This window comes from Leguminivora glycinivorella, chromosome 21, assembly GCF_023078275.1.
Source record: "Leguminivora glycinivorella isolate SPB_JAAS2020 chromosome 21, LegGlyc_1.1, whole genome shotgun sequence".
Lineage (NCBI taxonomy): Eukaryota > Metazoa > Arthropoda > Insecta > Lepidoptera > Tortricidae > Leguminivora > Leguminivora glycinivorella.
In genome coordinates this window covers 13,663,919-13,684,434 of record NC_062991.1, presented here as the reverse complement: position 1 = coordinate 13,684,434, position 20,516 = coordinate 13,663,919, and the positions used below count along the sequence as shown (strand labels likewise).

The following is a 20,516-nucleotide window of genomic DNA, read 5'->3' as shown; positions in this document are numbered from 1 at the left end:
AAGCCAATAATTCATTACGTAAGAGAATCCATACTAATATTATAAATAGGTAAGTGTGTTTGTCTGTCCGTCCTTCACGGCAAAACGGAGCGACGAATTGACGTGACTCAGTTGAAGGGATGAAGAGTGACATAGGCTACTTTTTGTCTCTTTCTAACGCGAGCGAAGCCGCGGGAAAAAGCTTGTAACTATATATAAATACGACTACCATTATGGCGACCGGTCTGGCCTAGCGCGTAGTGACCCTGCCTGCTACGCCCGGGTTCGAATCCCGGTTAGGGCATTTATTTGTGTGATGAACGCAGATATTTGTTCCCGAGTCATGGCATCACAGTTGAACTTATATCCCACAGTCGACTTCTACGACACCCACGGACGGAAAGCACATGCGAATATTATAAGGTTTTTAAACAGTGTTTTTTTATTATTATAAATGGGCTTGCTCTTGGCCCCAGACTAGCCAAAGGCAAAGACGTGGCCTACGATGGAGTGAGCTCGCCCAGAAGATGCCTGTTCACCCTTGATTTGAAGGTTTTTAAAACTCTTCTTAAACAATCGTTGTCTAAAACCGTTAAGATATTTTCAGTACAGATGGTGTTTTTTTTACGCACTAGTGCGAGAAGTAGTTCATTATGTGTCAGGTGGAAACTTCGGACGCCCATCTGTACTGAAAAACGTCGTACTATGGGTATACGTGCGAAAAGGAAAATCCCTTCGGTCTTGTTTTAATTTATCACCACTCGTTTCGAACTTCCTTTTTTCGCACTTGTATCGTAATGTGCTATTAAAGTTTAACACATAAGTGGAAAAATATCTGGGCGACCGAGCTTCGCTCGGTTCTATTTTAATATATCACGTCTTTAGATTAAAAAAAACTCTTATAAATACAAAAACAAAAAAAAAGACAAAAAACAAAAACTTAATTTCTGGCCGGGATTCGAAACCCTGACACCTACGATCTATCTGCGTACATTAGACCGACCTCGTGCGACTGAGCTACGCGGAATCGATGCGCGCGCGGCGAAATTAAGGACCATATTTTACGTTTACAAATGCGAAAGAAAAACTCATGAAAACTCGAAAATTCGCGTTTTCCGGGATCTAAGGCTACGCTAGATCGATTTTTCACCCCCGAAAACCCCCACAAAACAAATTTCAGCGAAATCGTTAGAGCGGTTTCCGAGATCGTCGGTATATATAAATAAATAAATAAATAAATAAATAAATAAATAAATAAATAAATATACAAGAATTGCTCGTTTAATAGTATAAGTGGAAAATTATTCATTATTATTAATGTCAACATTGTTAATTGTTCACTGTGTGGTCTATACCTATGCCTTAATGAGCACCTATGCTGATAACAGCGTGATAAGGGGTCAGAGGGTATCCGATGTTTTCGCTGGCTATCATGTTGGCAACAGTGACCGTTAATGAGTAAAAGCATACATAACATAATATATAAATTCAAGTTAGTATTTCCAAAAATGGTAGGTAAGAAATGATCAAGTGTTTAGCAAATATGGGGTTGGAAGAACCGAAATTGCGATATTGCTTTGGCAGACTAGCGCATCGTTTACGCTTTAAGCTTTACATTTGTGGAATTTTAAGCTTAAGTTATAAAGGTGTCTTTTAAAATCTGTAGGCTACAGTAACCGCTTAGATGAATGTCAGCAACGTGTGATTGAAGATTACGAAAGTTACTTCCATACAAAACAAAAATATAACATGCAAAATACAAATTTATCAAATAAAATATACTTTTTTTGTGTGTAGTGTAAAAACAAATTAAATAAGTCATGTAATTATTCATATTTATCCGTTATTAATTAGATTTATGTTTAGAGAAGTTTTTCTTAAGACTTTATTTATGTATTTAACTGTTACGCAATAACTTTAAAATACAAATGGCGGACTTAATTTCTTTACTCCTTTGCTATAAAACTTACCAATAATGTACTAACTAACTTTTTACAGAACCTCAATTATTATGAGACTGAGTTACTATTTGAATGAGCATGTTAAATATGTTTCACTATATTCATAAATATTAAACTATTACTTCCTGAAACAATTACCACATGTTTGAACTAAGTAAACTTAAGTTTACTAAACTTCTAAACTGATGTGTCTATTAGATTTATGTAAGTAGAACATAAAATTCACTATGTTCCGAGGTGGGCGTAAATAGCTGCGACACAGTTTAATACTAATGCAGCTGATTACGAACAAATTTGTTACTTAATGTATGTTATTATGTTCAATAAAAATCTTTAAATCTTTAAATCTTTAAACATGTATTCTGTTAGACAAGTCTTAGAAACAAGCAATATCTAAAGTCATTTTAGAAAATGGAGATCGCAAGTATCAAAACTTTTTAAGGAAAGCAAACTTAACTTTACACACTTATCGAATAATATGTATACGTATAAATTTTAAACTTTAACTTTTGTGCCTGAAGTTAGCTACAAATTCTGATACTAAAGCAATTTGATAATTCTTTTTTATTTTATTGTTTCTGACTGATATAATGTGGTATTATGATACTGATACTTATAGTTAATTTAAATGCATTATGTTTGTAAAATTAATTATAATTAGTATGACGAGGTATTATGTATCATGGTTATTTCTACTGATAAAGTATATAAAATAGTTTACAGGTAGGTAGAAGATAAATCCATACATAATATTTGAGCGGAATTTTTCATGATTGAATAATAGAGGTAATAACGTAACTTTTGGAAGTAAACTGATTCATGTACATTTATGGCCACTCGTAAAAGTCAAGGATTTTTAGTACATTGCGATAAAACTATTGTTTTTGTTGGTTCACTGGATTCCACGGTGTGTAAATAAAACGCTAGAAAAATGTTTGATTTAAAAACCGTATGTTTATGCCTATATCTATTGAATAAAAAATAAACAGTGAAATGAAAACACGTACATGTTTACGCATACCACGACTTGTGAATGCTTTAATAAAATTAAAGAAAAGAACTATGAATATTGATTTAACTTTTTACATATAAGTATTTAAAATTAAAAACGGGACTTAATCTACCAGTCTGCTCCGAAATTATTTTAAAACATTGTTTTACGCGGTTAACCCCTGTAACGCCGTTGTCAAAACATTGCCATTGAATTAATAATAGCCTTCAGTATGTTATTTAAAGTTTAAATTGTCTGGGACAGACCTGTGACAAGGCGTTTGAGGGGTTAAGTCCCGTTTTTAATTTTAAGTAACTATGAATATGACTGCAATGAATAATGGTAGACCTAATTATTGACTTTAATTTAAAATAAAAACATGAAAATTTGTTTAAATACAAAGCTTTTGGGTGACAATCAACACTTATTAATGAATACCACAGATTATGTAATAGAACGAGCTGTACTAGTAATAAAATAAGGTTGAATATTATTATTTTATTTAAAAATAAGTTTTGTCGGTCACCAAATAAACAAAAGAAAAAAAAAACACTTACCATCAGTATACGCTGGTTTCCATAAAACGGAAACTACTAGAAGAACACAAAAAATGTTCCAACTTAAACTAGGCCCCATGTTGGCGGGGATTTTAACACTAGAATTAAATTAAATCAGTCGGCAGTCCTTATGCTAGCAATACTTGTTGCTTCTACCTCGGCCGAAAGGTAAATGCGATTGCGAACGCCGCGGACCCCCTTTTATAGACGCGGGGGGTCGTAACCCCGGCCAATCAGAGAGGAGTAAGCAAGTAGAATATAATTGTAAGTTTTATGTAATTGCTGGAGGGTGTTACTCTCTGTTAGGTAATCAGTAACGCCTATATGGTCCACTGTTGGAGTGTTTTTAGGAAATACATTTTTGCAACGGATTGGCATTGCGATTCAAAGGAACGCAGCCAGCTTTGTGGGAACTCTTCAAGTGGGTTCAGGCATAGGTGGATTGATTGGAAAAATTAATACTTCTACAAAAACTAGAAAATAAGTACACCAGCCGGCGTATCATGCTTCCAATTTTATCACTTATCCACGTGCATAGCAAGTATGTCAGTGTGAGAGTGACAGATGTTTTATCCCCGTGGATAAGTGATAAAATTGGCAGCATGATACGCCGGCAGCCGATCAGTTTGAAACACCAATATTGTGACTTACATTGACCGGGATATAGACCGTGATCGCCTTTTTGATTTTTGTCGAGCTCCCGATATTTCGACGCAGTTGCATGTATCATGATCAAGGAAAACGCCTATATTGAGTTTTTTTTAATGCATGTTAATTATAAGATGTAACGTTTTGAAAAAAAAGTGGCCCGCCGAGTTTCTTGCCCCTCCAACTGAGGGGGGACTGAAATCTTCTCGAGGCTGAGGCGTAGGGTTAGAGCCGGCGTAGTTTTATTTCACGTTCATAAGCGCATTGTAATATGCCTACTTGGAAAATAAATATTTCATTTCATTTCATTTCATTTCATTTCCGTGATCATGATGCATGCAACTGCGTCGAAATATCGGGAGCTCTTAAAAACTCTTGCCAACATTGTAGTTAAGGTTTTTTTTTTTAATAATAGTCAAATATCACTTTGTATTCTGAACTAAATGATTTCGGCTAAGTTTACGGTAAAGTACTTTACATAATTATATAAGAAACTAAGACTAAACATTAAAGTTAGCTAATATCTAAAATAGGCCCTTGAGGCATTGTACCAAGGATACTGGCGACATTTCCTCGCTGTATCGCAATGCTGATACGTTGTGCGAGGAAGGAACTGCTAAGTTTTAGTTATTATACCTAACATGAGAGGTTAAGTTTTTTTTTATTTATTGTCCTTTAATTTCTCACATTTTTTACGTTTTTATCCTTTTATTTTTATCTGTGAAGTTTAAAGAGGCTTACCGGTAATAGGTGCTCTTTAATAAATGGCCTGTGCCTCTACCTTGAGTTTTAGACGTTTTAGAAAACGTTAATAAATAGCGGTAAGTCTCATTCATTAGGGCCATTTTTTTTTTTAAAGTTGTCCACCCCATTTTTTTTTATTTGGGAATTTTTATCAATCAATCAATCAAATCAAAATATTCTTTATTCAAATAGGCTTACAATAAGCACTTTTAAATTGTCAACAGTGTACAATATTCATCTTATTCTAAATATCAGAGCAATTTATTGGTGCAATAAACAATATTGTTTTAAAACTACATTGATTTAATAAAATGATATCAATCTAAATTGTATAAAAAAATACTAGTATAAAAATTTCTAGAATAAATTCTAAATGTCAAAAAAATTGTATAAAAATACATTGAATTATCAATAATTATCATCATTAATAAGCTATATAATTAATGGTTTTCAACAATACTTGTATCCCACGGTGTTTCATCATTCATGTAGTCTTGTGTGCTGTAGTAGGCTTTAGAGATCAGTATACGCTTTACATAATGTTTAAATCGATTAAAAGACAGTTCAGTGATGGCATTAGGAAGTTTGTTATAAAATCTTACACAATTACCCATGAATGATTTTTTAATTTTATGGAGCCGAGTGAAGGGCACTGCAAGCTTATGCTTATTTCTAGTGTTTATATTATGTACATCACAGTTTTTCTTAAATTTACAAATGTTTTTATGTACATACATAATATTCTCATAAATATATTGACAATGCACTGTCATTATATTAATGTCCTTAAACTTATCTCTAAGTGAGTCTCTATGGTTCATTTTGTATATTGCTCGAATAGCCCTCTTCTGCAGAACAAATATGGTATTTATCTCTGAAGCACTGCCCCATAGTAAAATACCATATGACATAATGCTGTGAAAGTAACTAAAATAAACTAATCGAGCTGTTTCCACGTCTGTTAACTGACGGATCTTGCTCACTGCAAATGCTGCAGAGCTCAGTCTATTCGAGAGGGTAGCAATATGGGGACCCCACTGAAGTTTAGAATCTAAAGTTATGCCAAGAAAAACTGTACTATCTACCAGTTCCAATTCCTCATCCTTCACAACGACACTTGCTTGTTCATTTTTAGCATTACTCGTTACAAACTTAATACATTTAGTCTTTTTCTCATTTAACAATAAGTTATTAACACTAAACCAATTAACTACTTCGGAAATAGCATTGTTTACATTTTCACAAGTTTGTTGCTGACGTTTGACTTTGAAAATAAGGGAAGTATCATCTGCAAACAATACTATATCATGGTGGGTCTTTACAAGATATGGCAGGTCATTAATGTAGATAAGGAACAGGAAAGGCCCCAATATTGATCCCTGCGGTACACCCATAGAGACTAGTGACCCCGGTGAGCGCTGTCCATTCACGTCGACCCTTTGTATTCTATCGTGTAAGTAAGATTTGACTAAATTCAGTGCCGATCCTTGCACTCCATAGTAGTGCAATTTCCTGATCAGTGTTTCATGACAGACGCAATCGAAAGCCTTAGATAAATCACAGAAGATACCCAAGGCATCCTGTGACTCCTCCCAGGCATCGAAAATCTGTTTGATTAGCTCAACACCAGCGTCGGTTGTTGAGCGACCCCGTGTAAAACCAAATTGTTTATTGTGCATTAGATTATTGATGTTAAAATGTTGCAATAGCTGAAATAACACTAACTTTTCAAAAATTTTGCTGAATGTCGGTAACACTGATATCGGTCTAATATGTGGTTTACACTCAGAATCGCGAGCTCTTTCAATATTAATAAGAGAAAAAAAGTGTCCCAAGGTTTTCTTCCCATTCCGATACCATTTTTTCATACATTTTGTATGGCGGTAACGGAATGGAAGGTTTCTAAAATGTATGGAAATCTTGGGACATTTTTTTTCTCCTATCAGGATCGAAAGACCTCGCGATTCTGAGTATGAATTGTGTAAAAAATACCCATGTCACAAAAAATGGACTACTTTAAGAAAATGGCCCATTAACTCATTATTACTAGTTTACTAGAATCAAAAATTACATCGCTAAGTAGGATTCCGTATCGTTTAATGCTATCAAGTAACGTATAAAAAAACTTTTCTCTGAACCTCTAAGAATTCAAAAACAATACGAATCATGTTTCATAACATTTCACAGCAATGCCAAGTGTTATTTATCATTATTTGCTATCATTATTTGCTAAACTTCATTATTAAGTATGTCTAATTACAGTAATACTAATAGACTGTTTGTGCTTATCAGTGTATGTAACTGGTTCCTGACTAACCAGGGCAGTATAATACCACGGTAGGAAGGAAACCAATATATTAGGCAGGTAGCCAGGTAGCAATGTATTAAAAAAAAGGTAGCAAATAAAAGGTAGACTGTGGAAAGTTTTCGGTATTATTTTTCGCACATTTTCCTAGCTTCGGACTCAATTTCTATGCCATTTGATTCGATTATTTCTATGATAATAATGTTAGATTTGATATTCCTATTTTAGAAAGAAATCGTCACCACTTTTTAAAAAACCTGTATCTTCGTCTGTCAATGAAAAGAAAATTGTAGTAAGTATGTATGGAATGAATATAGACTTACTGCGTTTTAACTTTGATGAGAAGCATGATTTACGAGATTTTTTCAAAGTAGTGATGAAATTTGTATTATTTTAGTAACTTTATATTATATTGAACTTGACATTGAATTTCGTGATAATTAATGAATAATAATGTATTTTTAGTAAACAAAAAACCGTAAACAAACTACCTACGTCCTTAACACGAAATCAGACTTGGAATCCATAGGAGATTGCGCTGTACCACAGGGCTCGAGCATGGGAAACAATCTCTTTCTCATGCTCGTAAATGACATAACCGCAGCATCTTCCGAACTAGAATACGTAATTTATGCTGATGATACCTGTATAATAGTAGAAGCTGACAATTATAGTAGCCTCGAATCGAAAATTAATGTAGCAATGGTTGAAATTAACAAATGGTTTTCGGCGAACGGAATGCTTCTAAATTTGGAAAAAACAAACATTATTCATTTTCAGTTACGTAACACCAAAAGCAGTCACTTAAATATTAAAGTCAACGATATTATTGTACCACAGGTGGAGCAAACTAAGTATTTGGGATATGTGATTGACTCAGGGCTAACGTGGTCCTCTCACATAGACCAACTTTGCGACTCACTTTCGTCGGCATGTTTCGCCCTGTCCAGACTCGCGCCAAGCCTATCTCCAATGAACCTAAAAAAGGCCTATTATGGATACTTTCACTCTATCCTTATCCGTGGTGTAGATCTCTGGGGTCTTGCCGCGAACCGTGACAAAGTGTTCAAGATACAAAAACGAGCGCTACGTGTAATCTCCTACAAACCTTTCGATCACCCCGCCAAGGAATTATTCATCACCCATAAAATATTAACACTACCCGCGGTTTACATATTGGAAGCATGTAAATATGTTAGAGCCAACCTTGTAACATACACAAAGACCTGTACTCGCTCAGAAAACAGCCGAAGGTTGCCCGTGTTAGTTGCTCCTACCCATAGACTCGCGAGGGTTCGAAAGTCGCTCAGTGTAATCGGGCCCAAAATATACAATAAAATTCCTCATGACATTAAAGCTATAAGAAACGATTCGCTGTTTGTTAAGAAACTTAAACTTTTGCTCCTAAGTCAAGCATGTTATACTGTCGAGGACTTTATGAAATGATGTATGAATGTAACTATTTCTAAATAATGTAATAATATAATTATAGCTGCACAATCATTATTATTATCTCAACAAAGTAAATGTAGACCTAAGTATTCTTTATAATGAATTTAATTAATAATGTAAGTAATTTATTATTTTATTGTGTACCTTTTAACTTCCTATTTCTGTGATAACCTGATATGACCTGTAAAATGTTTAATTTTTACCAATAAAGAAACTGAACTGAACTGAACTGAAGTGTTAAGGTGACTAGTATAAAGCGCTTTGGTTAACACTGTAATGCTTATGTATGCTAAAATAAATGAAATGAAATGCAATGATTGAGTTGATCGTCAACTGTTGAGAACATTGCTTCAGTAATACATCCTAATTTTAAAGATAATGTTCTCAATGGCCAACTCACATGAGAAATTTCTCATTAAACTTTGCAGTTTAAGGAAATATTTTTGGCAAACTATTGACATCAGTTTAGAATTTTTTCATAATTCTAGTTGGCAACACTGAGCGTTAAACGTGTAACGCTGTCAGTTTGAAGTCACATTACAATTATCACTTCAAAAATTGGCATGTTCCTGGCATCAGTCCAGCATTTTTTCAAAATTCGAGTTTGCAACACTGAGAGTTAAACGTTTAACGCTGTCAGTTGGAAGTGGCATCACTGAGCGTTAAATGTTTAACGCTGTTAGTTTTCAAAAGTGTCTAAAGACAGAATTACTTGACTGGAACGTCTGTGGAACCATTAAAATCTGAATTTCTGGGTCACTTTTTCTTTCACTCGTGTATAATATACTAGCTTTTGCCCGCGGCTTCGCTCGCGTTAGAAAGAGACAAAAAAAGTAGCCAATGCCACTCTCCATCCCTTCAGCTATCTCCACTTAAAAAAAAATCACGTCAATTAGTCGCTCCGTTTTGCCGTGAAAGACGGACAAAAAAACAGACACTCATACATTCCCATTTATAATATTAGTATGGATTCAGCAGGTGACAGCAGATAGGTAGGTGCTTTCGTTATAGGTACAGTCTTTCGTTAAATAAATAAATTAGTATTTTATACAATCGTGATATAATACAAAGCTTGTCAGTCGAGTACCATGTTTAGGCCACGAAGCTTGCTGAGTGGCCTAATAGTACGGTACGAGAGTGAAAAGCTTAATTATATCACTATTGTATACAATACTTTTTCTATGAGTCATCTTCATCATCAATGGACGAAAAAGATCATCATTCAAGTCAAAATTAATGTTAATAGCGTCGTTCACCGTTGTATCAACATCGAATTACCTAGGAACCAATCGTTTGTAATAACTGTCTAACTGTGATAGATAAAAAAATGTGTTTCAAATGCAGAAAAATTTGCCAGGTATCGCAAATTAGTATGAAGTTCTATTTTTGAAATTTTTTCAGTTAACTAAAGTGAAATGTAATGAAATATTATAGTTGACTAAGCGTCAAAGACTATCCAACACTGAAAAGTCAGCACGTATAGTTTAGTCTGTGGTGTCCTAATTGACAGATTAAAGTCGATGAGTAGAAAAAAAATATTATAGGACATTCTTACACAGATTGACTGAGCCCCACGGTAAGCTCAAGAAGGCTTGTATTGTGGGTACTCGGACAACGATATATAAATATACAAATACTTAAATAAATAGAAAACGTCCATGACTCAGGAACAAATATCTGTGCTCATCACACAAATAAACGCCCTTACGGGATTCGAACCCAGGACCGCAGGACATACTCTTCCTAGGTACGAGTAAGTACGTGATAGGACTCATGTTACCTGTGGCCTTAAAGTGTCCTAAATCCGAAATAACTAAACTGGACTAAACAAAAACATACAAATGTATTACGAGGAATCTTCCACAACAATGGGCTCTAATCCTGGTAACTTATCAGTTAATCCTATTTCTTTTTAGGGTCAAATTAACACGCCGGGTGGCTATTGTTTGGACGAAGGCTCTCGGGTACTTAGGACACCTATTACGAGGAAAGGTATCGTGGTTATTATTAAGTATAACTTATTTTTATCCCACAAGTTGCATGTTGATTTTAGCATTTTTTTAACCCCCGACGCAAAAACGACGGGCTGTTTCTCTGTCTGTCTGTGTGTGTGTTTATCTCTGTCTGTGGCATCGTAGCTCCCGAACGGATGAACCGATTTAGATTTTTTTGTCTGTGTATGTCAAGTGTATTAAATCAAAAATCAAATCAAAATCAAAATAGTTTATTTAACAAACACTTATTACTAGATTTGCGATACTGTCTATCAGACTCCAAACTAGGCTGCGCCTGTGTCTTGGTAGTCTGCGAGTGCGATTTACAGGTTTTGCAATTTAAAGTTAGAAACTACTTATCGACTAATTTCGTGTGTGTGTGTGTGTGTGTGCTTGCACGCGCGTGCATGTGTATGTTGTGTGTGTGTGTATGTGTGTGTGTGTGTGTGTGTGTGTGTGTGTGTGTGTGTGTGTGTGTGTGTGTGTGTGTGTGTGTGTGTGTGTGTGTGTGTGTGGTGTGTGTGTGTGTGTGTGTGTGTGTGTGTGTGTGTGTGTGTGTGTGTGTGTGTGTGTGTGTGTGTGTGTGTGTGTGTGTGTGTGTATGTGTGTGTGTGAGTGTGTGTGAGTGTGTGTTCTCATCACACTAATATTTTATATAATTATAATGATACTAAGTTTTCGGTCTCCGAGTATGAAATCGTTAGCAACCAAACATTTTTTTTATGCGATAGGAGGCAAACGAGCAGACAGGTCGCCTGACGGTAAGCGATCACCACCGCCCATGGACACCCGAAACACCAGAGGTGTTGGAGGTGCGTTGCCGGCCTTTAAGATACGCTCTTTTCTTGTAGATTTGAAGGTCGTATCGGTCCGGAAATACCGCAGGCGACAATACAAACTTACAATACTTCAACAAATACTTTCAATACTTATAGCAAAAAAATGGCCGATGGGCCGAACTAGGTAATGTGCAGACATCAAACGTCGATACGAAATCTACAATATCCCAAAGTTTCATCCTTGAGAAAACGAGGAAGGTCTGGTGACTCTGGGCTCTTAGTCCATTAAGTCTAAGTAAAAACTATTAGTGATAAAAATCAAAATATACTCTGTCAAACAAGTCTATCAGTAAATAAGAACTATGAAAACTATAGGTATCCTTTTCTCTAGCACCCTAAAGAAAAGGATGCATATCGTTTTCTTTGTTCTTATTTACTGACAGACTTGTTTGACAGAGTATATCTACCCCGGTAAGGGCATTTATTTGTGTGATGAGCACAGATTTTTGATTTCAGTTTCAGTTTCATTTATTTGCTTTATCAGGTACATTACAATACATAGTTGTTATTTGTAAAGTAGGAGGTACATGATACCCTGTCAGGGCATTGCAAAAACATCCTAAATACTAAGTTTATATAAATATAAATATTATCATTATCATGCATTAAAAAGAGAAAGAAAAAAAATTATTTTGTTCCTGTTTCATGGATGTTTTCTATCTATATAAGTATGTATTTATCTATTTAAGTATGTATATCGTCGCTTAGCACCCATAGTACAAGCTTTGCTTAGTTTGGGGCTAAGTTGATCTGTGTAAGGTGTCCCCAATATTTATTTATTTATTATTTATTTAAGTTATTTTTTAAAGTTTGCTGAACAAATGGTGATTAGTTACAGTTTAATTCTTTAACTGTTACAGGATCCACCCGGTATACGAGTACACCTTTACATACATATCTGAAAAGCTACAAGTAGGTATAGTCTACCAATTGGAACCCTACCACTGTAGAACTTTGTCATAGTGACGTTATAAATCAGATTGTAAGAAATCTCTTACTGCTTGTCATTTTGACATGGTTGTAGAGTTCCAATTGGTTGACTGTACCTATAGAATGTTTTTAAGTGCTACGTATGACCTACGGCGTAGAGCCCGTAGAGGTATGACATTAAATGGCCTATGTCACTCTCCATCCCTTTAACTATCTCCACTTAAAAAGCCACATCAATTCGTCGCTCCGTTTTGCCGTGAAAGACGGACAAAGAAACAGACACACACACACTTTCCCATTTATAATATTAGTATATGGATTAGTATGGATATATTGGATATACAATCGTTGTCTGAGTACCTGCAACACAAGCCTTCTTGAGCTTACCGTAGGACTCAGTTGATCTGTGTAAGAGTGTTCTATAATGATTTGACAACCGGTCTGGCGCAGTCGGTAGTGACCCTGCCTGCTGCGCCGCGGTCCCGGGTTCGAATCCCGGTAAGGGCATTTATTTGTGTGGCAGATATTTGTTCCTGAGTCATGGATGTTTGCTATGTATATAAGTAGTTATATATTATATATATCGTTGTCTGAGTACCCACAACACAAGCCTTCTTGAGCTTACCGTGGGCCTCAGTCAATCTGTGTAAGAATGTCCTATAACATTATATTTATTTATTTATATTTATTTATTTATTTATGATATTAGTATGAATTATACTATTTTATTCTCATTAGAGTAATTAGTCTTCTCCCACGAACCTTCAAAGTGAACTCGGCCGTTACTTTAAGTTTAAAAATACTTGGTTGATAAGTGTTGTTTATTTACAGCGGTTGTTGAACCCTGATATGGCCAAGTATCCATGTCGAGGAACAAGAAGTTTGTTGGCCTTTAGGACTAGCCATTGTTCTGTAAAAAGTAGGAGAAAAATTTAAAGTAGGTATATAATAGGGTGGTTCACGAATGTATGGAGAAAAAAAGGTTTTTTTTTATTTTCGCTTCACAGGTTTTTTCTTGTTTCATTATGATCAAAAATTGATATGTACCAAAAATTAGCTTGTTATTGGCTCATTTAGATGTTGCTATGATTTGCAAGTAGGAGCCCATTAGTATGGAAGTCGAAAATTTTCAAATTGTAAAATCAGCAAATATGTCCGGCGCAATGCAAGCAAGACTCATTTTGGAATTCGTATTCCGATGTCTGTTTCTACTAAGTCACATTTGGTGTTTTTAGACATCAAAATGCTAAAAAATGCACAAAAATTGGCTAAAAACTGTTTATTGTTGACTTTTAAGGCTACAGGTTCAACCTAGTCCATCAACATCGCACAAAAAATAAAGTCCAGTAATATGTTATCATCGAAGATAAAATGCCTATTTTCTATATGCTCTAGATTTTTTACTATTGTGTACCAAAATGTTGAAATTTTATATGAAAACTGAAAAATCGCCAAATCATAGCGACCCCTAAACACTACTTTATCTCGCTGAAATTTTGTATACTGACATTTGGGATCAAATCGAGTAAAAAAAACCCTGGGGAAGAAGAAAACATAAAAACCGGCCAAGAGCGTGTCGGGCCACGCTCAGTGTAGGGTTCCGTAGTTTTCCGTATTTTTCTCAAAAACTACTGAACCTATCAAGTTCAAAATAATTTTCCTAGAAAGTCTTTATAAAATTCTACTTTTGTGATTTTTTTCATATTTTTTAAACATATGGTTCGAAAGTTAGAGGGGGGGGACGCACTTTTTTTTCCTTTAGGAGCGATTATTTCCGAAAATATTGATATTATCAAAAAACGATCTTAGTAAACCCTTATTCATTTTTAAATACCTATCCAACAATATATCACATGTTGGGGTTTGAATGAAAAAAAATATCAGCCCCCCACTTTATATGTAGGGGGGGTACCCTAATAAATCATTTTTTTCCATTTTTTATTTTTGCACTTTGTTGGCGTGATTGATATACATATTGGTACCAAATTTAAGCTTTCTAGTGCTAACGGTTACTGAGATTATCCGCGGACGGACGGACGGACGGACGGACGGACGGACGGACGGACGGACAGACAGACATGGCGAAACTATAAGGGTTCCTAGTTGACTACGGAACCCTAAAAACATATTTGTTGAACCAGCCTAGTATATTATTATAAGCATTTGTATATTATATATATATCGTTGTCTGAGTACCCTCAACACAAGCCTGTTTACAAAATATTTAATGTTTATTTTATTTATTTATTTTAAATAGGTTTAAGTACTTGAGCCTATTTTTCATTTATGGTCGATTTTTTTTTAATCTATGTACCATCATTATTGTCCTTGCGTGGTCCCGGCATTCACCTGGGTTCAATTGACTTCTACTCTCAAGAATTGGCGTAGACACTAGTTTTATGAAAGCGACTGCCATCTGACCTTCCAACCCCAAGGGTAACTATGCCTTGTTGGGATTAGTCCAGTTTTGAAATTTTCGTACTAATTCTACACAAAATCTTTCGATCTGAAGAGGAGAAAAAATCTTAATATTTCCTTGTGTGTGTCAAAATACTCATGATAAGTTATTATTATGACAAATGTATTGGGTCATTTTGGCCCGTTGGTATAAAAATACCACGTATTTCACACGACAGGAAAATAAGTTGCGTGGTAAATTCCTAGCTACTATTGTTCCTTACTACGAAACAATTTTAGATTACCTGTATTTTTGGGTAACTATAGTATAGTTATTTGCGATTATGATATTGTTCTGCTAGAATTATCGGAAATTTACTCCATTCAGTGATAACAAAGTGTCAAGAAGCTGTTTTGTTTTGGACCTCATTAAATCTAGGGCACATTTTGTAACAATTCCTTGAAACGTTGTAAACAAAAACATAGCAACATGTAACAATCCATACTAAGTAATATGGAAAAGTGTGTGTCTGTTTGTTTGTCCGTCTTTCACGGCAAAACGGAGCGACGAAATGACATGATTTTTTAAGTGGAGATAGTTGAAAACATGGAGAGTGATATAGGCTACTTTTTGTCTGTTTCTAACGCGAGCGAAGCCGCGGGAGAAAGCTAGTGAGTAATATATTATATTTGTGAAGATGACTGATAATTGCCATTTGACGATAATTGTATAAAATACTTATAAGTTTGATGTAATACAAATTTATATTGGGTTTTTATAATTAATAAATTATTCTATTCTATTCTATTCTATTCTGACGTGGGCTTATTCTGCTTTTCTTGATAATAATGATAATGTATGCTTATCAATATTGTGGTTAAGATCCGTCAAATAGACGGATGTGAACTTCGGTCCTGACGTATTTCAATTGTTTTATGACAAATAAACAAGTGATTCTATTGCAATTTCAATTGAATCACAGTATAATAAAGTACTATCGTACAGTATGGTCACTCCCGCTCCCCGTTGAAAGTGCCGCCCACCCCCTCTCGGTTACCTCACAGTTACAGCCTGTCAAAAATGCTAACAGTCGACCTGTCATAACACTCATACAGGCATTTTACTTGTTCACCTACACGACCTTAGAATGTGTGCTAAGAACGCGCCTCTTTCACATATTTGATCGCCAGTGTCCGAGATGTGACTGTATACTTATTTTCAAGGCTTGATTTCAATTCAAGAATTTCTATAAGTATAGTGCAGTTGTCAAGCAGATCTACAAACTTATACTTACAAACTTCACTGGCTCAATCCTGAAGTAGATCATGGGCTCCGACACTATACTGCTCTTGTGATTATTACACAGGTCTTTCAAATCCTCGTCATTGCATTGGTAAGGCCTAGTTTTTCGGACTTCCATTTTTATACTAACGGACAATATGGGAATCATTAGGTACGCATCGACAGGGAAAGAATAAAAATATTTCCGAGGTTTTAGCTATGCTTTCGTAGCTCAATTTGTTAAAAGCATTAGACAGATTCCAGAGGTCACGGGTTCAAGTCCTGCCAGAAACGTAATTTCGTTAATGATTTATTAAATTCGAAATAGAAGAGGTCTGTATCATAATAAATATACGAATCTAAAATAATGTCTTTAATCGTTAAACTTTCGTGAGACATATTCAAATAATTACTGAATCTACGGTTGTACTCACGTTTCGACATGTTTCGGGCCAATTTCGAGACCCCTCTTCAGGAATATAGGAGTTCACGCGGCGGCTAAACTCCGTGGACCGCAAATGCCTGAAGAGGGGCCTCCAAATTGGCCCGAAATATGTCGCAGCAATAGCGATATAGTAACGTGAGTACAACCGTAGATTCAGTAATTATTTAATGTCTTTAAAATTGTAGATTAAAGTCACATAAAACTTCATAACATCTGCACTTAGTCTATTGCTACGCGTGTAATACATCCGTAAAGATAATGCAAACGACTTTCAAAAAACAATAACTACACTTATAACCTCTTCTAACATCCACTTTACATATTTTGTACTAAAGTTCATTTTAGTTTCACAGCAGTTCAGACTTACGCTCTTTTCGCATCGATTTGATAAAATTTTGCAAGCTTTTACATACAAAGTTACGAATGAGAATATTGCAAAATAATAATGCAGTCGGAAAACTTTAATCAAGTATAAAATTGCATAGTTGTTATTGTTTTTAGACTGTAAAAACTAATTTGTGCGAAAATTACTAAGTCTCCTTGAACTTACTATCTACACGCGCGAGTCTTAGGGGTTAGAATGTTATGATAGGAACTAGGATTCATTTTCAAGGATATTTAAGTGTGATAAACTAGCTTTTGCTCGCGGCTTCGCTCGCGTTAGAAAGAGACAAAAAATAGCCTATGTCACTCTCCATCCCTTCAACTATCTCCACTTAAAAAATCACGTCAATTCGTCGCTCCGTTTTGCCGGACAAGCAAACAGACACACACACTTTCCCATTTATAATATTAGTATGGATTAGTATGGATAAATACCTATAAGAAGTACACATAAACTCATTCTTGTCTTGTCCCAAAATAAAACTGCTCAGTGGACCTCTTTCGCATCGCATCAAATCGCCTATCATTCAGTTTATCGACGCGTCGCCCAGTGCCCACCTACTTAAGTGCGTTTTCACATTATCCGGATATCGGATGTCGGAAGGATTTTAAAGGCAAAAATCAAAGATGGCTGCTTGAATGTATGGGGTATTGGTCCTACATTCGATATCGGATCGGATAATGTAACGCACTAAGACACATCCATAGAGATCGAAGGTTTGATTTCGTCGCGCCGCGTCGCGTCGCATCGCCGTCGCTCGACCGTCGTCCACAAAAACCACGGTGTTAGCACTGTGTGGTGACGGGTTAAGAATTTCACCACCCCCTTTCTTCCCGTGGGTGTCGTAGAAGGCGACTATGGGCTATGGGTTAAATTGTGGCGTAGGCGAGAGGCTGGCAACCTGTCACTGCAATGCCACAGTTTCGTTTTCTTTCAAGACCTTATTTGCCAAGAGTGGCACTGAAGCTTTAGTAGTTTCATGTGCTCTGCCTACCCCTTTATGGGACACAGGCGTGATTGTATGTATGTATGTATGTTAGCAATTAAGGCCCACTTGCACCATCCGCTTAACTCTTGGTTAGTGGGCTCTTTTAGGTTGTAAATACACTAAACTCAAAATACACTAGTAGCAGGGGCGGCTAGATCCTATCGCCGCGCAATATGCGGCGGCCGCGAGTTCGCGGCCTATTTATTTCAATAGAATTCAACACGCGAGCGGTCCGTTTGTTAATGTGGTAAGAATTTAGAATGGCGGCTTTTTGTGAACTTAAAAGGAGTGAGCCTTCCTTGTACTATTATATATTCTGTGCTAGTAGTCAATATCAATTTCAAAACAACTTTGCTCATAACACATGAGACCCTAATTACTATATTCCCAATGGAACCCAATAATAAGTTAAGTAGTGGCATTGCTAAAAAATCTCATATTTCAATTCAATAACGCCAGGTGACCCCCCCGCCCCACCACCGTAATGTAAAAACGAGAAATTGGCATTAAAACAAATTAGGGTATTTTGGGATTAGGGTGTATTGGGATTAGAGTATTTTGGGAATAATGCCTTATGACAGTAGAGTATTTTGGCACTTCCGAGTGGATTTCATTTTTTTTCATTTATTTTTGAAAAAAAAATGGTAGCTTTTTTTTGGGATTTTATAGTATTTTGGGGAAATAGTACAAATGAGAATGGTGTCTCTCAGTGAGATTAGAGGACAGGTTTATCTTGGGAATATATTAATTAGGGTCTAGTGTATTATGAGATGAGCAAAAGGTTGTTTTGAAATTGTAGCATATTGACTACTAGTGTATTTTGAGTTTAGTGTATGTATTTACAGGTTAAAAGCTTAAGACAAAATAAGGGACGATTAGGTATTTATTCCTCATGTTTCTCATCAACAACAATAACAATGACAATGAGGAATACCTTCGTGGAAGTTTCTACAACTCCTAACCTTCATTCTAACTTATTAACCGATAGTATAATTTATATTATACTTGCCAGTGCCTATCGCTTGCACTTTGACACTGCGATACGGCATAGGTACTCCTAAACATATTTAATTTATCTGATTATTAATTATTAGTCACTTAGGCACAATGAGTACTAGTATATTTCCATGTGTTTAAAAACGGTTAGTAACTTATTTACTTGTTGAATTTAAAACAAGTGATACTAAGAAATTATTTGTAACACCTATGAATGTCTGTACTTATGTAAAAACATATTGATTGATTAAATACTAATAAACGGTCCGACGGTTATTTTGCCCTAACCACCGGCAGCACCTATAGGTTTTTTTAATGTGTATTTTGTAGTTTTGTATGTGTCTGTATTTTATGTTTAACAAATAAAATTGATTGATTATTTTTAATAAATATTAATATATACCTTACGTACCTACAATCAGGAAGCGCTGGTGGGCTAGCGTTAAGAGCTTGCGACTTTCAATCCAGAGGTCGCGCGCGGGTTCGAAAAGTACATATTTAATGACATTGAGATTTAATATTATCTTTTTATTCTGTGATAATTTGATATGTTTTCTCTGAAGAAGAACGACGTATTATTAAGCCATAATATAATTTATTGAAATGAATTTCCATAGAGTACCTACCTAGTCTGTTAATATTTATTTTTTGATGAATACTTTTGCATGTTAAATGTATCTTGTTATTCAATGCATGTTAATTATAAGATGTAATGTTTTGAAAAGAAGTGGCCCGCCGAGTTTCTTCCCGGTCCCATAGTGGATACCCCCTCCCAACTGAGGAGGGACTGAAATCTTCTCGAGGCTGAGGCGTAGGGTTAGAGCCGGCGCAGCTTTATTTGGCGTTCATATGCGCATTGTAATATGCCTACTTGAAAAATAATTATTTCATTTTCATTTCAGTGGTATGACCAGTAGGTATGATCAATGAGTTTTTAGAAAGTTATGTGCGAAATGTAATCTGATATTTGCCAGTCGCTTTTCGGTGATTGAAAACATCGTGAAGAAACTGAACTGATCCTGTCCGTTTTCACATTATCTGATCCTATATATCGGATGTCGGAAGGATTTCAATGGCAAAAAATCATGATGGCGGCTGTAATGTATGGGATATCTGTCCTACATCCGATATCAGATCGGATAATGTGAAAACGCACTAAAAGGGCCTAGATTAGCCTCTGGGTTGGAAAATCATATCGTAAAACTAGTGTTCGCCGAATCCTAGGATTAGTTGCTAACGCGGATCCCAGGGGCTCAATTCGGCATGGCGAATTTGACGTTTCACGTTGACTCTCAAATGATAGTGGATTGGATCACGGGTTGTCGAATACGTGCAGCTGTCATCTGGATTGGTACTAGGTTGGGACTAGAGCTCAGGCAATGTACCGGATAAAATTTTTGTAACATTTATTTTTGATGGAGTATTTTTTAAGTTTTGAGTATTTTAAAAGAACGGACTTCTATCTTTGAAATAAATAACATATGACATTTTTATCACCTCGTATCTCCATTTTCACTGTTACTTGAAGTAAAATGTTTTTTTGCTAATAGACGGTCGTCGTCGTGCCAGCTACACCAAAAAATATTAAAAAAAAATATTGCTTAAAAATATGTTAGTTGATTA

General features: G+C 35.6%; 1 protein-coding gene across 2 annotated transcripts in view; it reads right to left on the bottom strand.

Moving 5' to 3' along the window:
- LOC125237599 (apolipophorins) overlaps window positions 1-3,658 on the bottom strand; it is a 40,656-nt gene extending 36,998 nt beyond the window's left edge. For both annotated transcript variants that reach the window (XM_048144739.1, XM_048144738.1), the window contains exon 1: window positions 3,489-3,658. In XM_048144739.1, the coding sequence (XP_048000696.1) occupies window positions 3,489-3,567 (79 nt within the window). In that variant the 5' untranslated portion in view covers window positions 3,568-3,658. The remainder of the gene's footprint in view (window positions 1-3,488) is intronic.
- Window positions 3,659-20,516: the final 16,858 nt, after the last annotated feature.